Below are 17464 nucleotides of genomic sequence, written 5' to 3'. Positions count from 1 at the left end.
ATTGACCAGATCATGCTCTGTGACTTCAATTGCACTGTTATTAAAAATATATATCAGATACTAAGTATTTGGTAAATGCAGTCTGTATGTATGACTTCTCTCTCCAAAAGTCCGTGGAGGCTTCTTTTTATTCACGGGCTGAGATCTCCGCAGGAACACCACACTCCAGTGTTTTTCTTTCTTTCAAAGCAGTGATGCCCATCTCTAAAGTATACAGTCCTGAGCTCACGTTGATTTTCCTGATGCCTGCTTCTTCCAAATACTCATTTAACAAAATCCTACCCAAATTTTAGTCCCTGGACCTAAAGTCTCTATGCGGCTTCCTGAGATTGTCTTCCCTTTTGTCATAGTTGGTCTTGTTCTTCTAATGGTTGAGTACCACCATGCTTTGATCTTCTTTTCATGTAGTTCACTGAGGGATAGGGTTCCATTTTAAATTCCATTTTTATCAATTATAAAGCTAACTGAAGCACTGTATTAGGAAGACTCTTAAGGCATTCTTAGGTTCCTCCAGGAAAAAGGATCCCAAGCATAGACAGCATAGAGAAGAGGGAAAGAGCAAAGTGTCTGTGGGTTACTAGCTAATAAATTTATTACCAGGTAATAAATTTCCACCCTTTTCTACATTCACTTTACAGCTGTATCCTTGAAGACATCCATCCTGGAAGCTTCCATTGTAACTTATGGTCAGTTTTATCCTTAAACACCTCAGGTCTTCATTTAAGTTTCACCATCTAAAATGACAAATTAAGTAGTTGAGATAGTGAGTAGTAGTGGAAAAGAAAGATACAAAAAAGCCGACAACTGTCTTTAAGGACTTTCTATGTAGGCAAACATAGAAACCAGGAGAACAGAGTTAGTGGTAATGTAGAGGGAAGGATGGCAATTAGAGTAATTAATGTGTACTCCTATTCTGCTGTGGAAAATAAAATCTATGAAGGGCAAAAGTCACAGGCACATTTAGTATGGCCAACTTGACACTGTGTGGGGCTGGGAATTAATGCTTGATTAACAGCTATGCTGTTACATACACATATGTTGGGGTATGCTCATGGTTATGAACATAATCACCACTATCCATTAAAGCAGATGCACTCATAAGGTCAAGTCAAAGTTACTCCTTAAATATGGTGATGATTCAATATTAGAAAAATTACCAATCAAATATTCAGTATAAATCTCTTGTAAAATTTATCTTGAGGCCCACTTTTAAAGTTAAGTAAATGAAGAGTAGAGGAAAGAGCTTCAGTTGAATGAGCATGTGTTAGTGATCACAGAAGAACATGGGGGAATAGAGGGAGGATGGGAAGGGGAGATAATATGATTATATTATAATATCAAAATTAAAAAATTAAATCGCATGAAATTCAGAAATGTTCAAAAAATCTATTCTATTCTAAATACTCTTTTAGAAAAGCAACAAGATTAAAAACTAAGCAACTAGCACATTGCAAATAAAGGTGAAGCAGAATTTACATTATATGCAGAACATATTTTTTGTACACAACCAAAAACATGACTTGCAAAATAAAAGAAAATAAAATCACTATATAAAATTATGTGTGCCCAATAGATTAGAAATAAACTGATTAAAATGGAAATTGAAAAAAAGCACTCTACTTGCAATAGAGACAAAAAACTGTGAACATTAAAGAATGAAATTAGTTATATAGAGATAGAACCTATATGATAAACTATATCGTGTTATTAAAGGATTCAACAGAAAACATTAAATAATGGGAAAGTTATATTTCCCTCAGGAATATGTAATACATGAAATTATAAATCTTTCTCAGATTGATGTAGAAATTCAATGCAGATTAGATCAGAATATAAGACTTTTGTTTCATATATAAAAATTAATAACTACCAGTGTTTTTTAGTGATTACTGTATGCCAGATGTTATATTTAACATTTTCTATGTATTCAAGCTCACAATACAGTGTTTATTAATATAGAAGAAAGCCAGACTGAAGGCAAGTTAAGTTATTGCTGTAGATAATGGAAATAGTAAATTGTTCAACCCAGACAGCTTGGCCCATCCTAGCTAGAAAGAATAAAAATGCAACAATATTTAAGAAACTTTAGAAAACAAAACTGACAGTAGCTACATATTGTAAAGTACTAAAATTCAAAGTATTTTATGCAAATGTCTTGGTGTGAACACGGAAATAAACATTAGAGGAGAAGCATATAGAGCCAAGTGTACTTGACAACTTAATGTACTATAAAAGGAGTTTACAAGTCCTGGTTACCAACTATGCTCCAGTGGATGGCCCCACACCCAAGAGCACATAAACAGCACACATTGTACTTGGTAGATTATTTAAAAAAAAAAGACATGGAAATGGGAGGGATGGGGAGGTGAGGAGTGGATCTGTGAGTTAGGAGATGAATGGGGGTAAATGTGATCAAAGCACAATCCATAAAATTCTCAGAGTTAATAAAATATATTTAAAAGAGAAAAGTTTTCATCTCATATAGTTATTTAAATCTTACTTTTAATAATTGAAACAACTACATAAAAGTAAAAATTGTAAGAATATTTTAACTATGAAAATTATTATCCTGATGTGTTAAAAAGGTAAGAAATTAGGAAATGTAGGAGTTAGAAAGAATGAAAGAGCTTTAACTGCTCATGAGTTTAATGACCACGTGCAATGTGTACAAAGATGAAAGACAGAAGACACCAGGAGTAAGTATTGCAACAAAGCAATGTTTGCCATGTACAGGGTTCAGGGAAAGGGGGAGAAGACAGTCAAATCTCAAAACCTTTCAGTTGTTAAAGGGAATAGTATAAAGCTCAATCAGTAGTGGGAGGACAGTAATACTGAATTGTATATTTGAAATTTTATTAAATGTTCTTAATCATAAAACAAAATACAGAAAAGGTTAATAATACGGGGTAAGAGCTGTATTTACTGACTTAATTGCAACAATCATTTCAAAAATACATGACTATTAAGTCATTCTATCACATGCCATAAAATAATAGGATTTTCCTTATTACTTAGTTACACATCAGTACAGCCCAAGAGTGATATGAAAGAGAACGGAAGATAAAGGGGTTGGAGGAAGGGATGAAAGGAGGATGGAGGGAGGGAGGGAGAGAGGGAGAGAAGAAGAGAGGAGAGGAGACAGAGACAGAGAGAGACAGAGACAGAGAGAGACAGAGACAGACAGAGACAGAGAGAGACAGACAGAGACAGAGACAGAGACAGACAGAGACAGAGACAGACAGAGACAGAGACAGACAGAGACAGACAGAGACAGAGACAGACAGAGACAGAGACAGACAGAGACACAGAGAGAGATTTTTTGGTTAGAAAAGTTTCTGCGATATTTTTCTTAAATAAATTGTGAATAATAGAAAATATACTACCATTGTTCAAACTGGAAAGTAAAACCTGACAAGTATATGCCTCAACATGTATATTCATGGACGTCAGGGGCCATTGTCCTAAAATATGATAGCAGGGACCATTGTCTTAAGGATGTTTGCAGAGAGCGTCACATTCCAACCATCTTAAGAACTGTTTGTTAAGGGAACCCGCCTTACATTCCAACTATCTGTTAACGGAACCCACCCTACGTTCCAACTATCTTGAAAACTGTTAACAGAATCACAAAAAGAATGTTTTTGCTTACACCAGGGGTGCTTTGCTACTCCGGCAAAAGTTCCTTCCTATCCCCACCCCATTCAAGGGCTATATAAGTTGTAACCTTCACCGTAATAAAGGAAACCTTGACAATAGAATCTTGCTTGGTCTCGTTTCTCTCTCCAGCCCATGTTCTTTCAGGTAGCGCCTCTTCCAGAACCCTGAATAGCTGGACCCACCCTCAGGGTACACGTGGATACTTGAGTAAGAAAGGGTAGGAATAGTTACATCCCAAACAGCTAAAGTAGTTATCATAGAAGGTTGAGAGACATGATCTAGTCTTAGATTTTATTGTGAGAGACTTGGCTTGTGTTGCTGTTAGCAGGAATGAAAAGGGAAAGGCAGTTGGGGGCTGGACTTGGCGTGTGTTAGGGTTAGCAGGAATAAGGAAAAGGCAGTTGGGGGATCTCATGCAGAAGAGCAGGTGAGATTAGCAGCTATTTGGGTGTGAGTAGGAGGCAAATGAAGAAGTCAAAGATGGTTCAAAATTTCCAGCCTGGGGGCCTGGGGACTACAGCTACCATTTATGAATATTATGGGGAACAAGATGAATTCTTTTCATTGTTAACAGAGGAGAGACAATGAGTTCAAGTGTCAATCAAAGTAACAGTGCTTCTTGTTTTAAGTAATAATTGCTCCACAAGGAAAGCTTTCTACATGGATCTTAAAACCTCAAATAAAGTACTGATTCAATTAAAGGGTGACTTTGTGGTATGTGAGTTATATCTCAGTAAAGTTTTCTTGACTCTGCTGTATAATTGCCTTTCTTGTTAATTGTGGTGCCGGGAGTCAGATTGCTCATTTCTGTTCTTTCTTACCCGTGCAAGTTTTAAAATGAAAGAACATCCCCTTTTAACCAGGAAAGAAATGAGAATCTTGAATAGTCTCAAGCCTGGGGAGAAAGTAAGTTCTCCTGCTGTATAGAAGCTAGCAAAAACTAAAAAGGTGGCCTGTGCATTTTTATTGCATTTCTCTTTGAAACATTCCATCAGGCAGCCTTGCTGAAGTCTGTGGATTGATAAATACCATGAGCACTTTAATCCAAAGAAGGAAGCGTTAGAATTGAGCCCCACTGAGAATTTGTTTCTTGCAAATGCTGTCAAAATGCTGGGAGAATTTGTTTCTATGTATTATATCATATTTTATGTTGGGTCTGAAATAGAATTATATAATCCATCAGTAGGATATATTTGCATAAATGAATGAGTCAATGCAATCATCTGAATAAATCCTTTCAATTTTAAGTTATGTATAAGTCAGCTTCTTTTGCACATATTTTTCTATTCATCATTCATTGTACTTTTTACTTCACACTATTTCTATGTTAATTTTTCTTAAATGAATTATATAGTCATTACATTATAGGCAATGTTTCTCATACTTAAATTGTTAACTAAACAGAGTTAAAATAGGATATTTACATTGCTGCCATTCTTTTATTTTGAATTTAAAAATTCATGAACTTCAAGCCTTCAGAGAACTGTTTGTGATGATTGATTTCATTAGATAATTCTCATAATTCCTTTTAAACAACATGCAGTCTCCCATTGGAGAAATTAAACCAAAAAAAACCAGTATTTTGTATATTTCTTATTTTTCAGAAAATAAATACAGTTGGAAACAGTAATGCAGATGTCCCTTTGGCTGATCCCGGAATGTACCAGTTGGACATCACACTAAGAAGGGGTCAGAGTTTAGCTGCCCGTGACCGAGGAGGTAAACCTTTCAGAACAGTGTCCCCTCAAAGCTTTTTCTATGTGCATTTTGCAGATTTTCTTTGTTAACTTTGGATTCAGAGACACACTTTACTATGTGACTTGACTCCTCTGAAGTGGAAGATACAGCTTTCACAATTCTGACCCAGCTGGTGAGGTTTCCACAAAACACTTACAATACCGATTTCTCAGTGCATGGTATCAGTGACAGGTGAGACATGCATTCATATATTATATTAAGGTATACATGTATGGAGGTAAGCACACATTCAAATAGGTGAAATATACTTATGCATAGGAGGGTATACATTTATATAAGTGAGATATGCATGTGCACATGTGGGCATATATTTACAAAGGTGATGGATGCATCAACATGGGTAAGGTACACATTTACATAACTGAGGCATAAGTACATAGTTGAGGATACATTTACACAGGTGAACCTAAATTTGTGGTGTGGGAGAATTGTCTGTATTCTGCCAATCATGTTTTAAATAAATGCTAATTGGCCAGGCAGGAAGTATAGGCAGGTCAACCAGACAGGAAGGAGAGGTGGGGTGATGAGAACAGGAGAATTCTAGGAAGGAGGAAACCCATTCCTCCCGAGTCCTCTTTCAACCACCTAAGAAGCAAGATGTGACCTACCCCGCTGAAAAAGGTACTGAGCCATGTGGCTAACATATGCTAGAATAATGGGTTAATATAAGTCATAAGCGCTAATACAAAGACTGAGCTAATGGGCCAATCAGTTTTTCATTAATATAGACTTCTGTGTATTTTCTTTGGAGCATAAGACTGTGGGAACCGGGCAGGATGGAAACCCCAACAAGCAGGCCCTGCATGTTACAAATTTGTATGGGTGAGACATATTTTTAAATAATTTATGTAGGCAAGACATAGGTGGTCATACATTTATATAATACGTGAGTAAACCATTACATAAATAAGACATGCATTTGCATTAGTGATGTACATGCTAACATATACATCATACATTTACATGGGTAAAGTGTACTTTTACACAGGTGAAACCTATGTTTATGTAAGTGAGTCTATATTTAATTAGGTTACACAAATATCTGTTTAGGTGATCATATGTTTACACAGATAAGACATGAATTTACATAGACATATCTTTGGATAGGTGACAATACATATACACAGCTGTGTCAGAAGTTGACTTTTGATAGAAAATGTTCTTTGTTACTTGGAGTCATTCAATTTAATCTGCTGATGTTGTGTTATCCAAGAATATCAACTCCTCAAATCTTGGATACCCTCAATCAGCAGCTGTCTGAACCTTGGTTGACTGCTTACTTCCTAGTGGAAGTATACAGAAATTTGTAGGCAGTCCTAGGTGGACAGGCAGACAGTACTTTTTAGTTCTCAGATTCCAAATGCTTGAGCAATCTCTTGATAAATTAGTCTGGGACACACAAGAGCTTTCTAAACCCAGAGTAGAGGCAGAATCATGGAAAGAGTTCCAGTAGACGGGGCAGCAGCCTAAGGGAGCATCCAGTACCTGTTCTGCAAGAGTTAGTGTATTCCCTACGCCTACACCAGACCATCTCTGGATACAGACAGCCTCCTGACCGTGTGATGTGTTTGCCTCTGCACCATACTACAATGTCAAAGAAACAAGATTAGGGATGCAAGTTATCATTTCTATCTCTTGTCTCTAAATGATGAATTATTTAATGCATTAATGAATTTTCATAACTAGAAACTTTAAACATGGATTCAGTTTTAAGCAAAAACTAATACATGCCATAACATTCTTAATGAATGGATAGTGAGAAAAATGTTAAATTTAAGTAGACAAAAGAAGCTTTTCAGAATCTGTTCTGAACGCTAAAGAAAAATAGTTATTGAATCAGACCATCTCAGAATAAAGAAACCAATAAAGACAAATAACATGCAGTTAGCATCATTTAACAGAACATTTTTATTATTCAATGTGATCTCAAATTAAATTGACTCATTTTATCTAAAATACAATTAAACCAAGAAGCAATATCAAATTTTAAATCCCAGGTCTGTTCCCAACATTGTTAAATGCATATACAAATAGCTACTAATTGTAGCATTGTTTATAGTTATGTAATTATTGAAACAATATAACTACCCAAAGATAGGTGAATAGTTAAAAAAACTGTAGATCATCCATGCAAGAGCATAGCCTGTAACTGTGAGGGGAAAAAAAGGCAGTGGGTGGGGAATAGAGTAAGGAAAATTTCTAGAAATTGATGTGGAAAAATTGACAAGATAAATCGTTAGGTTCATGTAACCAAAGTTCAAAAGGGTATTAGTAGAAAGCAATTTTCTTGTAAGAAATGAAGAGCTATAATAAATCAGGTAGTCTGCTAATTTCTACAAAAGAGAGAAAGTTAGACCCTAATGAGACTGGTAGCATTCTGACTAGAGGTGAGAACAGGAGTCAAGAATGAAGTGAGAGTGAATAGGTAAAGTGACAGCAACATTTCTCCAAGTGAATTCCTCTCCCAGTATAGTTTTTCCTAGCCCGTACGCCATGAAAATCAACACAAAGAGAGCTATGCAGAAATATTACACTTTAGAGCATGACTGCCAATTTTGAAAGTACTTAATTAGTATGCTAAGAGCTAACTAGCAAACAAGTACATATACTTTAGATTCTGAGACCCAAGTTTCTTACTGCTGAAAAATGATATGTAAGTATATAAAAGGGATAATCTAGACTAAGTCCTTAGATGTCACAGACATCAGTTTGAACTGTAATGTGTGTTTATTGAGATAGAAATACAAATGCATAAATATGTCTGCTCTGAATCTGTCTATGTGGAGCTAGGAACAGTGACAGATGTAATAACATAGTAATTAACACACCCAGGGTCCAAAGCTTGGTTTCTAAATACAATTATCCTACTGAAAGTGATCAGGATTTTTGAGAAATTATTGATTACAGACCTGGGTAGGGAAAGTACAAGATGAGTTGGGACATTTTGCATGACAAAAAGTCAAGAAGTACTCAAAATATTGCTAGCAGAGTGTCAAAACACAGGAGCTACTTCAAAGAAGCATTATTGACTACAGTTGAGACAATCAACAAGAGTGTTAAGATGAGGATAATGTAGGAACATTGGAAGAAGCAGATATCTATCTCCATGGTAAACCAACAACTGAATGTGTGGGTAGGAAGGAGAGGAAGATAGCCTTCCTTGGGTACAAAGCTACCATTTAAGGACACCATGGTCATAACAATCCCAGGCAGAAATTATGCTAAAGTTGTATATGAAAAATTATGATGTGAAGCAGAGTATTTGGAACATTTCAGGGTATAGCTGAGGAAGAGACTTTCCTGGCCAAGTTACAGTTTATAGGCAGTCATCAATGGCAGTCATAAGATATGCAGGCAGCTCTTGCTTCAGATGCCATGTGCTAAGAAATGTACACCATGACTGTGGGCAATTGTGTCAAGGCTCAACATGCTTATAAATATATAATCTTGGCAAACTGTGTCATCATAGGATGCCATTTGCCTGAGCATAGCAGGCTTTGTTCTACCCTTAAGGCACTGAGTCATCTCTCTCCTGTCCCTCTTTTTAGAATTATTCATGTATATGCATTGTACAGAATGATGGATTTCATTATTAGATTTTCAAACATGTATCATGTGTGCTAGCATTTAGCCCATTACCCTGTCTTGAGCAGCATATCTAATATACTAAACTCACATCTAAATCCAGAGTCACATCCCCTACTTCACCACAGCTTCCAGTCTGGATTTCATGTGGAAACAGCACTGTTTTTCTGATAGTAGCAAATTCTTCTCAGATAGAAGCATGGAACAGTTTTCAGGACAACAGGCAGGCTATGTATTTAAGGAAATATTACTTAGCAGGCAAGAAAAACATACTGTGTAGTTAAAATGTTAATTTCAACCTAACCCAGCCAGTTTTGCTCTTGGAAATTATTTTAAGTATGTTCGCATGTGTGTGTGCTTGTGCATGTGTGCGTGTTTTTGTGTGTCTGAAAGTTCATCCAGGGGGTTCATGCTGAGGGTTATGCAGGGGGTTATGGACTCAGAAAAGGTCATGGACTCAGATTCCCCGGAGCTGGAATTAGACAGTATAGAGGCCTGATGTGAGTGCTAGTGATTGACTGTGGTTCTCCTTGAAAGCAGCAAATTCTTATAACACCTGTGGCTGTGACTGTTCACAGAGATGGACTATAACATGCTGTTTGCACAGTTGAGCATGAGAAACCCACTCCAAGCACTGCAATGCACCTGCAGCTGTGATTGTTCACAGAGATGGACAATACTTATTTAATCTTCACAAACCATCTACCCATTAGGTTCTGTTTCTATCCCTGTTTTAGAGGATGGGCATATGGACTATCAAATTATCAATTGGAGGAAAACAACTGCAGTCTGTTCTCTTTTATTTTGAGAGTAAGATGAGAATTCAGGATACAGGTAGTCAGACTTCACTTTCAGGTGAAGATCTGAGGCCCAGCAAGGCCAGGACTTTGTCTGAGGTAACAGGGCTAATCTGAAGGAAGAAGGGGAAGTACAGCCCATATCTGACCATTAGCTTAATTGTGGTGCTGGCATCCGCCTCAGAGACACTGGCTATAAATTGGTTGCATTACCTTGCTAAAGAATTATTTTTATTAGATACAAGCACTCTACAAATGGACTTTCTTAATAATGACCACGTGTTTTGTTTGCTTTTCCGATGCACTAGGAAAAGGAAGTAGGCTGGTGACAAACCAGAGACTAATCCACAGTGAAAGCATCTTCTTTGAACCTGTCCTTATAACTCGGTGTTTGCTGACACAGTGGAATTAGTGCCACAGGAACGTTTTTACAAAAGTATGCGGGTTTTATGAATATTAAAACGGTCTTAAACTTATAGAAAATTGTGAAGATCAAAGAATTTCCATATACCCCATGCTCAGTTTTCTCCATTTCTAATATCTTATATTAATACCAATTTCACCAAAACAGGAATTCAAGCAGGAACTGAATTGGAGACCATGGAGGAATGCTCCTTACTGACTGACTTTCCAAGGTTTCCTCAGCCTGCTTTCTTACACGGCCTAGCATCCCCTGAATAGGCAGCGCTGCCACTCAAAGGGTAACTAAGAAAATGACCTATAGATCTGCATTCATCTTAATTGAAATTCTCTCTTCTCAGATGACCCTAAATTGTGTCAAGTTGTTAAAAAAATTCTAACAAAGCATTTCAAGAGTGGAGCCATCTCTACTGCCCCAAAGATAAAGTTTATGTTTTGTTTTGTTTTGTTTTGTTTTGTTTTGTTTTAGGTAGAAGAAAAACCTGAGTTAAGTTTGTGATTAGCTGTCTTGAAAAACAGAAAATTTGACATTTGACTAAGTAGTGTCAGGTTATGTTAGATTTGTAATTTATTTCAACTAAGTAGTAGGACAACTAAATGGAATTGGAGAATTTAAGTCAAAAGGCAACTAGAAAGCACTGGACTTGTGTAGGAATATGACTTTGATTAAGGGCTTGAGTTCAAATTTTTTAAAAATGCATTTGGATTATTTGCTTGCATGGATGTGTACCACTGATGTGTAATGACTGTTGAGGCCAAATGAGAGCGTCGGATCCCCATGGAATTGGAGTACAGACTATTGTTAACTGTCATACTTGTGTCGGGAATAGAATCCTGGTTCTCTGGAAGAGAAGTCAGTGCTTGTAACCACTGCACCATCCCTCTAGTCCCCTGAACTTGCATTTTAACTGCAAACAGAGAAGGAAAAGAATGGATGATAGAAGGGTTAGAGGAATGCCCACCATGACTTGGGATGATTTGAAAAATGGAGCTGAGTAAAATGGGAAAAAAGAAAGGAAGAAAGCAGGACAAGTTGACTTCTTATGACATTCCTCCCCCTTCCCAAGTTTTCTTATCTCTTCCTTAGACTGTATGAACTATAGAGAGTATTAAAATTCCGAGAGTCCTGCACGCCTAAGTGGAGAGCTAAGTTCCATGTTTTGTGTAGTTTTGACCGAGATATGGAGATATGCAGCCTTTCTCCCCTAAGGACAAGGTTTAGGTTTAGTGAGCGGAATACAGGATAATCTCATGTAAATAATGTAGTGTCTTTTGTTCATGCATGGACAGCTTTCAAGTAATATTTCAAGCATGCTAATACTAAAAGTATTTATTGTTCATTAAAATTCAGTTATCACTTTATCTTGCAGTCCCTCCCCTTCAGCTTTCAGAAAGATACCATTTGTATTCCAATCAAGTTGGGCTTTTCAGGAGATAAACCTTTTGGCTGAAGCATCCATAGTCTTATCCACCACAGTTTGACTGTGATGTGTGCAAAGCAGTCTGCTGTACTATGTGGAAATTAAGAGGAATTGGAATAGCTGTGTCTGGTAATAGCAATTCCCTTCTCTTTCATTTCCTGCACTTTGGACTGTGGAGTGTATTGGTTTCCTAGAAGCTGTAATAGATAGTCACACAAAAGGCCAGAAAGACAGAAATGCATTAGCTCAGAGTTTTTGGAGCCAAGAATTTAAAAACCATGGTATAGCAAGGCACACTCTCTTTGGGTGTTCTAAGAAATAACTGGAGTTTTCAGCTTGCTGCTTCTGTGGCCCCAAGTAGTCTTTGGTTTGCAGGGACATCCCCCAATCTCTGACTCCATCCTTATATGGTTTTCCTCGCTGTGCCATCACCTACCATGTCTCCCTCCCCTTTCTCTTAGAAGGTTAAAATCCTCAGATTCACCCTAACTTCAGGATAACCTTCTTGCAAAGCCTGAGCTCAGTTAGACTTTCTAGCACCGTATTTCTGAGTGAGGTCATATCAGAAGCACTAGGGATCAAAACATATGTGTTATGGGGAAATACAGGTTAACTTAATACAGTAGTATCTCTCAACATGTGGGTATTGACCTCTTTGGGGAATCTAACAACCTTTCACAGGGATTGAATGTCAAATATCCTGAATATCAGATATTTACATTGTGATTCATAACAGTAGAAAAATTATAATTATGAAGTAGCAGCAAAATAATCTTATGGTTAGGGGTTACCACAACTTGAGGAACAGTATTAATGTATCACAGTATTAGAAAGATATTTCTTCTCATTGTATATTAGGAAGAAATTTAAATAAACAAAATAGAGTTGTTTATTTATTTGTAACGTTTTCATAAGTTCCTACATTTTTTGCGGGTCAAGAGTTCTCCATCAGGGCACCTGAAGCTACTTGATTCTGCTCTTACAGAATCTGCTAAACAAAATTTCCAAGCAGACGGAAAGCCATTTCTCAGTGTGGAGCAAGAACAATAAAAACCCATTATATGGTTATGGATGTGGAAGTTAACCATCTATTAACCTTCATTTGTAATCACTAATTGAGAAACTGCACCAGATCCAACACTGGCAAATGTAAGAAGAGTTGAGAACTCTTTCTCCCCCAGAAAAGAAATTCAACAAAATAAGACTAAAACATTCAGCATTGTAATTAAAAACAAGTCCTTTTCCAAGTTAGAAGGCCAGTCAACAGATTCAACACTAGAATTTATATATGACAGTTCTTAAAGAGAGGATTGTCTGAGTGGGCAAGGTGTGGGTCTATCCCTACTGGACATCAGGCATAAAGCAGGATGCTTAGAACTTACTAAGTTTCTTTGACTCCCAAGAAGCCCAGCTGTAAGGGTACCACTTACCTTCACAATTTGGCCTCCAGACTCCTGCTTGGTTTTGAAGCTTGGGAATTGTCCTCATGTCAGAATGGCTACATCTCACCTGGAGAAGCTTGTGTTTTGTAATTATTGAATAATTACTGACAGTACACTATTTTACTATCAAAACAATTCAAATTTCATAGGTAATGAACATTTACTAATGCTTTCTAAAACAGATCTTAATCTCACTAAAATGCATCAGAAAATTAAGCATCATAGGGTTGGGAATATAGCTAAGTGTAAAAGCACGCACTTTGCAGGCATGAGGTTTCAGAGTTTAATCACTAACACTGAAGGGGCTAATGCATTGTATAGATTCTTCTTTCTATGCCAACAGAGTGGGTTCCTCTGGGTGCATTTCCCTGGTATCCTTAGAATCCAACTTTTAATGAGCTATGCTGATCAAGAAAAGACATGCCATGTTGTGTTTTGGGCCAAGATTAAATGTATTGCAAGTCAACTTTCTTTAAAAGTTTCTTACAAGTGGTGAGAATCAGATATAAGTGCACTTTATCTGTTAGAGTAATGGTCATTTACATACACGTTGATGTTGTTTCTTTAAGCAAGGTCCTACCATTGCAAAAATTTTCAGGATGACCTTGTTTTTTCAATATTTTACTTGTACATTTTTATGCAGTAATCATGATAATATATTTATACAAAGTGTAATAAATAAGTAAAGATAATAATTTCCACCTCTTTCAATAATCACCTGCATTGGGAATTTAATATTCTTGCTATTTTGAAATAAATCATAGGTTGTTTTAACTAGTAATAGGGGCAAGGATGTATCCTCCATTCTGTCTCTGGTCCCTCTTATTCTTGTTCCTCCTGTCCTTTGCCTGTCGCAGTGTTTAGCTACCACAACTGCATTCCATTTATGTTTCTACAAGTTAACTTAGTAGTATTCACAAGTAAGAACACAGCCAGACTGCTTAACTTAACCAAATAACCTTCAGTCCCATTATGTTGCTGCAAATGAAAGGATTTCTTTGTCTGTGATCTTACTTCATATATGTATGTGTGTGTGCATATATGCAAACGATATGAATAATGTTTCTGAAAATGCATATTATTATGATTAGAACATACAGCTATGGTTTGAATAAGTATGACCAGAAGACTCACGTGTATTGCTTTGGGTTTTTTTTTGTTATTTACTGGAAGACTTTGTGTTTAAAGTTGTTTTTGAGATATGTCCTACTATATAGTGCTGCCAGTAGGCTGGCTTTGAAATCAAAATCGTTCTTTAGCCTTCTGATTGCTGGGGATATAAGCCTGTGTGACTACACCCAACTAGGGTGCTTGTGTTCCTTGCTTGGAACCCCGGTGTAAGGTTCAGAGGGGAGCGATTGTCATGTGATTGGGTTGTGAGAGCTGTGATTTAGTCAATGGATTAAACTGATGGAATCACAGTTTGAAGTCCTGGGAAGCAGTAGAAACTTTCAGAGTTGCAGAAACTTGGTTACTGGGGCATCTTATAGTGTGTTCTCTCGATTGTCCTGGCCACACTTCTTTCTCTGTGAACCTGGGCATGTTATAGCATGACGTATCAATTGTGCTGGGCACATTTTTTACTTTTTTTTCTCCTGATGACCTTGAAATATAAGCCTCTTTGCTCTCCTGCCTGTTCTACCACCATGGTTCTTCCTCATCCACAGTCCTGGGAGCTACCACATGCAGTAACTGTGGACACACCTCTGAAAGAGTGAGCCAAAGCAGCCCTCCCAACAGCAAGCTGCTTTGTTGGGTGTTTATCCACAGTAGTCATGGTTCACTCCTACACATCTAGTCTATTCTTTTTTAATGTTTTATTTTTTTTTTTCTCATGGTTTATTTTTTTTTTATATTTAAAAATTTCCATCTCCTTCCCTCCTCCTCCCCCCTCCCTCCCCTCCTTCTCCCCTTTCTCTCCCCTCCTTCTCCCCCTTCCCTCCCCTCCCCTCCACCCATACCTCCCCTCCCTCCCTCTCAAGGCCAAGGAGCCATCAGGGTTCCCCACTCTATGCTAAGACCAAGGTCCTCCCAACTCCCCCCAGGTCCAGGAAGGTGATCGACCAAGCTGAGAAGGCTCCCACAGAGCCCGTCCATGAAGAACAATCAGAGCCCAGAGCCATTGTCCTTTGCTTCTCAGTCAGCCCCCGCTGTTGGCCACACTCAGAGAGACGGGTTTGGTCGCATGATCCATCAGTCCCATTCCAACTAGAGTTGGTGATCTCCCATTAGTTCTGTCCCACCGTCTCCATGAGTGAACTCACCCCTCTCGTTCCTGACTTTCTCCCTCATGTTCTCGCTCCTTCTGCTCCTCATCGGGACCTTGGGAGCTCAGTCCAGTGCTCCAATGTGGGGCTCAGTCACCTTCCCCATCTGTCGCCAGCTGGAGGTTCCCTCACGGTCCTGACTTTCTTTCTCATGTTCTCTCTCCTTCTGCTCCTCATCAGGACCTTGGGAGCTCAGTCCGGTGCTCCAAGGTGGGGCTCTGTCATTTTCTTCATCTATCATCAGGTGGAGGTTCTATGGTGATATGCAAGAAATTCATCAGTATGACTATAGGAACTGGCCTTTTCAGGCTCCCTCTCCTCAGCTGCCCAAGGAACTAACTGGGGGCGTCTCCCTGGAAACCTGGGAACCCCTCTAGGGTCAAGTCTCTTGACAACCCTCAGGTAGCTCCTTAAATTCAGATATATGCTTCCCTGCTCTCATATCCACCCTTCCTATATCCCAAGCACCCCATTCCTCCGAGCTCCCCCCGCTCTCCCCTTCACACTTTTCTCTCCCCATCTTCCCTTGGCCCAGTCTTCCCCAACCCTCAAGTTCCCAATTTTGCCTGGCGATCGTGTCTACTTCCAATATCCAGGAGGATTACTATATCTTTTTTGGGAGTTCACCTTCTTATTATCTTCTCAAGGATCCCAAACTTATAGGCTCGATGTCCTTTAATCATGGCTAGAAACCGAATATGAGTGAGTACATCCCATGTTCATCTTTATGGGTCTGGGTTACCTCACTCAGAATAGTGTTTTCTATTTCCATCCATTTGCCTGCAAAATTCAAGATGTCATTGTTTTTTACCGCTGAGTAGTATTCTAGCATGTATATATTCCACAGTTTCTTCATCCATTCTTCCACTGAAGGGCATCTAGGCTGTCTCCAGGATCTGGCTATTACAAATAATGCTGCTATGAACATAGATGAGCATATGCTTTTGTTGTATGATTGGGCATCTCTTGGGTAGATTCCCAATAGTGGAATTGCTGGGTCCTGGGGTAGGTTGATCCCGAATTTCCTGAGAAACCGCCACACTGCTTTCCAAAGTGGTTGTACAAGTTTGCATTCCCACCAGCAATGGATGAGTGTGCCCCTTACCCCACAACCTCTCCAGCAAAGGTTATTATTGGTGTTTTGGATTTTAGCCAATCTGACAGGTGTAAGATGATATCTCAAAGTTGTTTTGATTTGCATTTCCCTGATAGCTAGGGAGGTTGAGCATGACCTTAAGTGTCTTTTGGCCATTCGAACTTCTTCTGTTGAGAATTCTCTGTTCAGTTCATCGCCCCATTTTTTAATTGGGTTAATTGGCATTTTACCGTCTAGTCTCTTGAGTTCCTTATATATTTTAGAGATCAGACCTTTGTCAGTTGCAGGGTTGGTGAAGATCTTTTCCCAGTCAGTAGGCTGCCTTTGTGTCTTAGTGACAATGTCCTTTGCTTTACAGAAGCTGCTCAACTTCAGGAGGTCCCATTTATTCAATGTTGCCCTTAAAGTCTGTGCAGCTGGGGTTAAGCATAGGAAACGGTTCCCTGTGCCCATTTGTTGTAGAGTACTTCCCACTTTCTCCTCTATCAATCTCAATGTGTTCAAATTAATATTGAGGTCTTTAATCCATTTGGACTTGAATTTTGTGCATGGTGATAGATATGGATCTACTTTCATTCTTCTACAGGTTGACATCCAGTTATGCCAGCACCATTTGTTGAAGATGCCCTCTTTTTTCCATTGTGTACTTTTGGCTCCTTTATCAAAAATCAGGTGTTCATAGGTTTGTGGTTTAAGATCCGGGTCTTCTATACGATTCCATTGGTCAACTTCTCTGTTCTTATGCCAATACCAAGCCGTTTTCAATACTGTAGCTCTGTAATAGAGTTTGAAGTCAGGGATGGTAATGCCTCCAGAAGTACCTTTATTGTATAAGATTTTTTTGGCTATCCTGGGTTTCTTGTTTTTCCATATAAAGTTGATTATTGTCCTCTCAATCTCTGTGAAGAATTTTAATGGGACCTTGATTGGGATTGCATTGAATCTATAGATTGCTTTTGGTAGAATTGCCATTTTTACTATGTTGATCCTCCCAATCCACGAGCAGGGGAGATCCTTCCAT

At 38.3% G+C, this 17464-nt stretch overlaps 1 protein-coding gene across 6 annotated transcripts in view; it reads left to right on the top strand.

The window, feature by feature from the left end:
• Mctp1 (multiple C2 and transmembrane domain containing 1) overlaps positions 1–17464 on the top strand; it is a 592391-nt gene that overhangs the window by 266814 nt on the left and 308113 nt on the right. For all 6 annotated transcript variants that reach the window (XM_042054767.1, XM_042054765.1, XM_042054766.1 and 3 more), the window contains exon 3: positions 5262–5376. In XM_042054767.1, the coding sequence (XP_041910701.1) occupies positions 5262–5376 (115 nt within the window). The remainder of the gene's footprint in view (positions 1–5261; positions 5377–17464) is intronic.

The sequence above is a fragment of the Arvicola amphibius genome, chromosome 3, assembly GCF_903992535.2.
Source record: "Arvicola amphibius chromosome 3, mArvAmp1.2, whole genome shotgun sequence".
NCBI classification, from domain to species: Eukaryota; Metazoa; Chordata; class Mammalia; order Rodentia; family Cricetidae; genus Arvicola; species Arvicola amphibius.
This window is presented reverse-complemented; position numbering and strand designations above follow the sequence as displayed.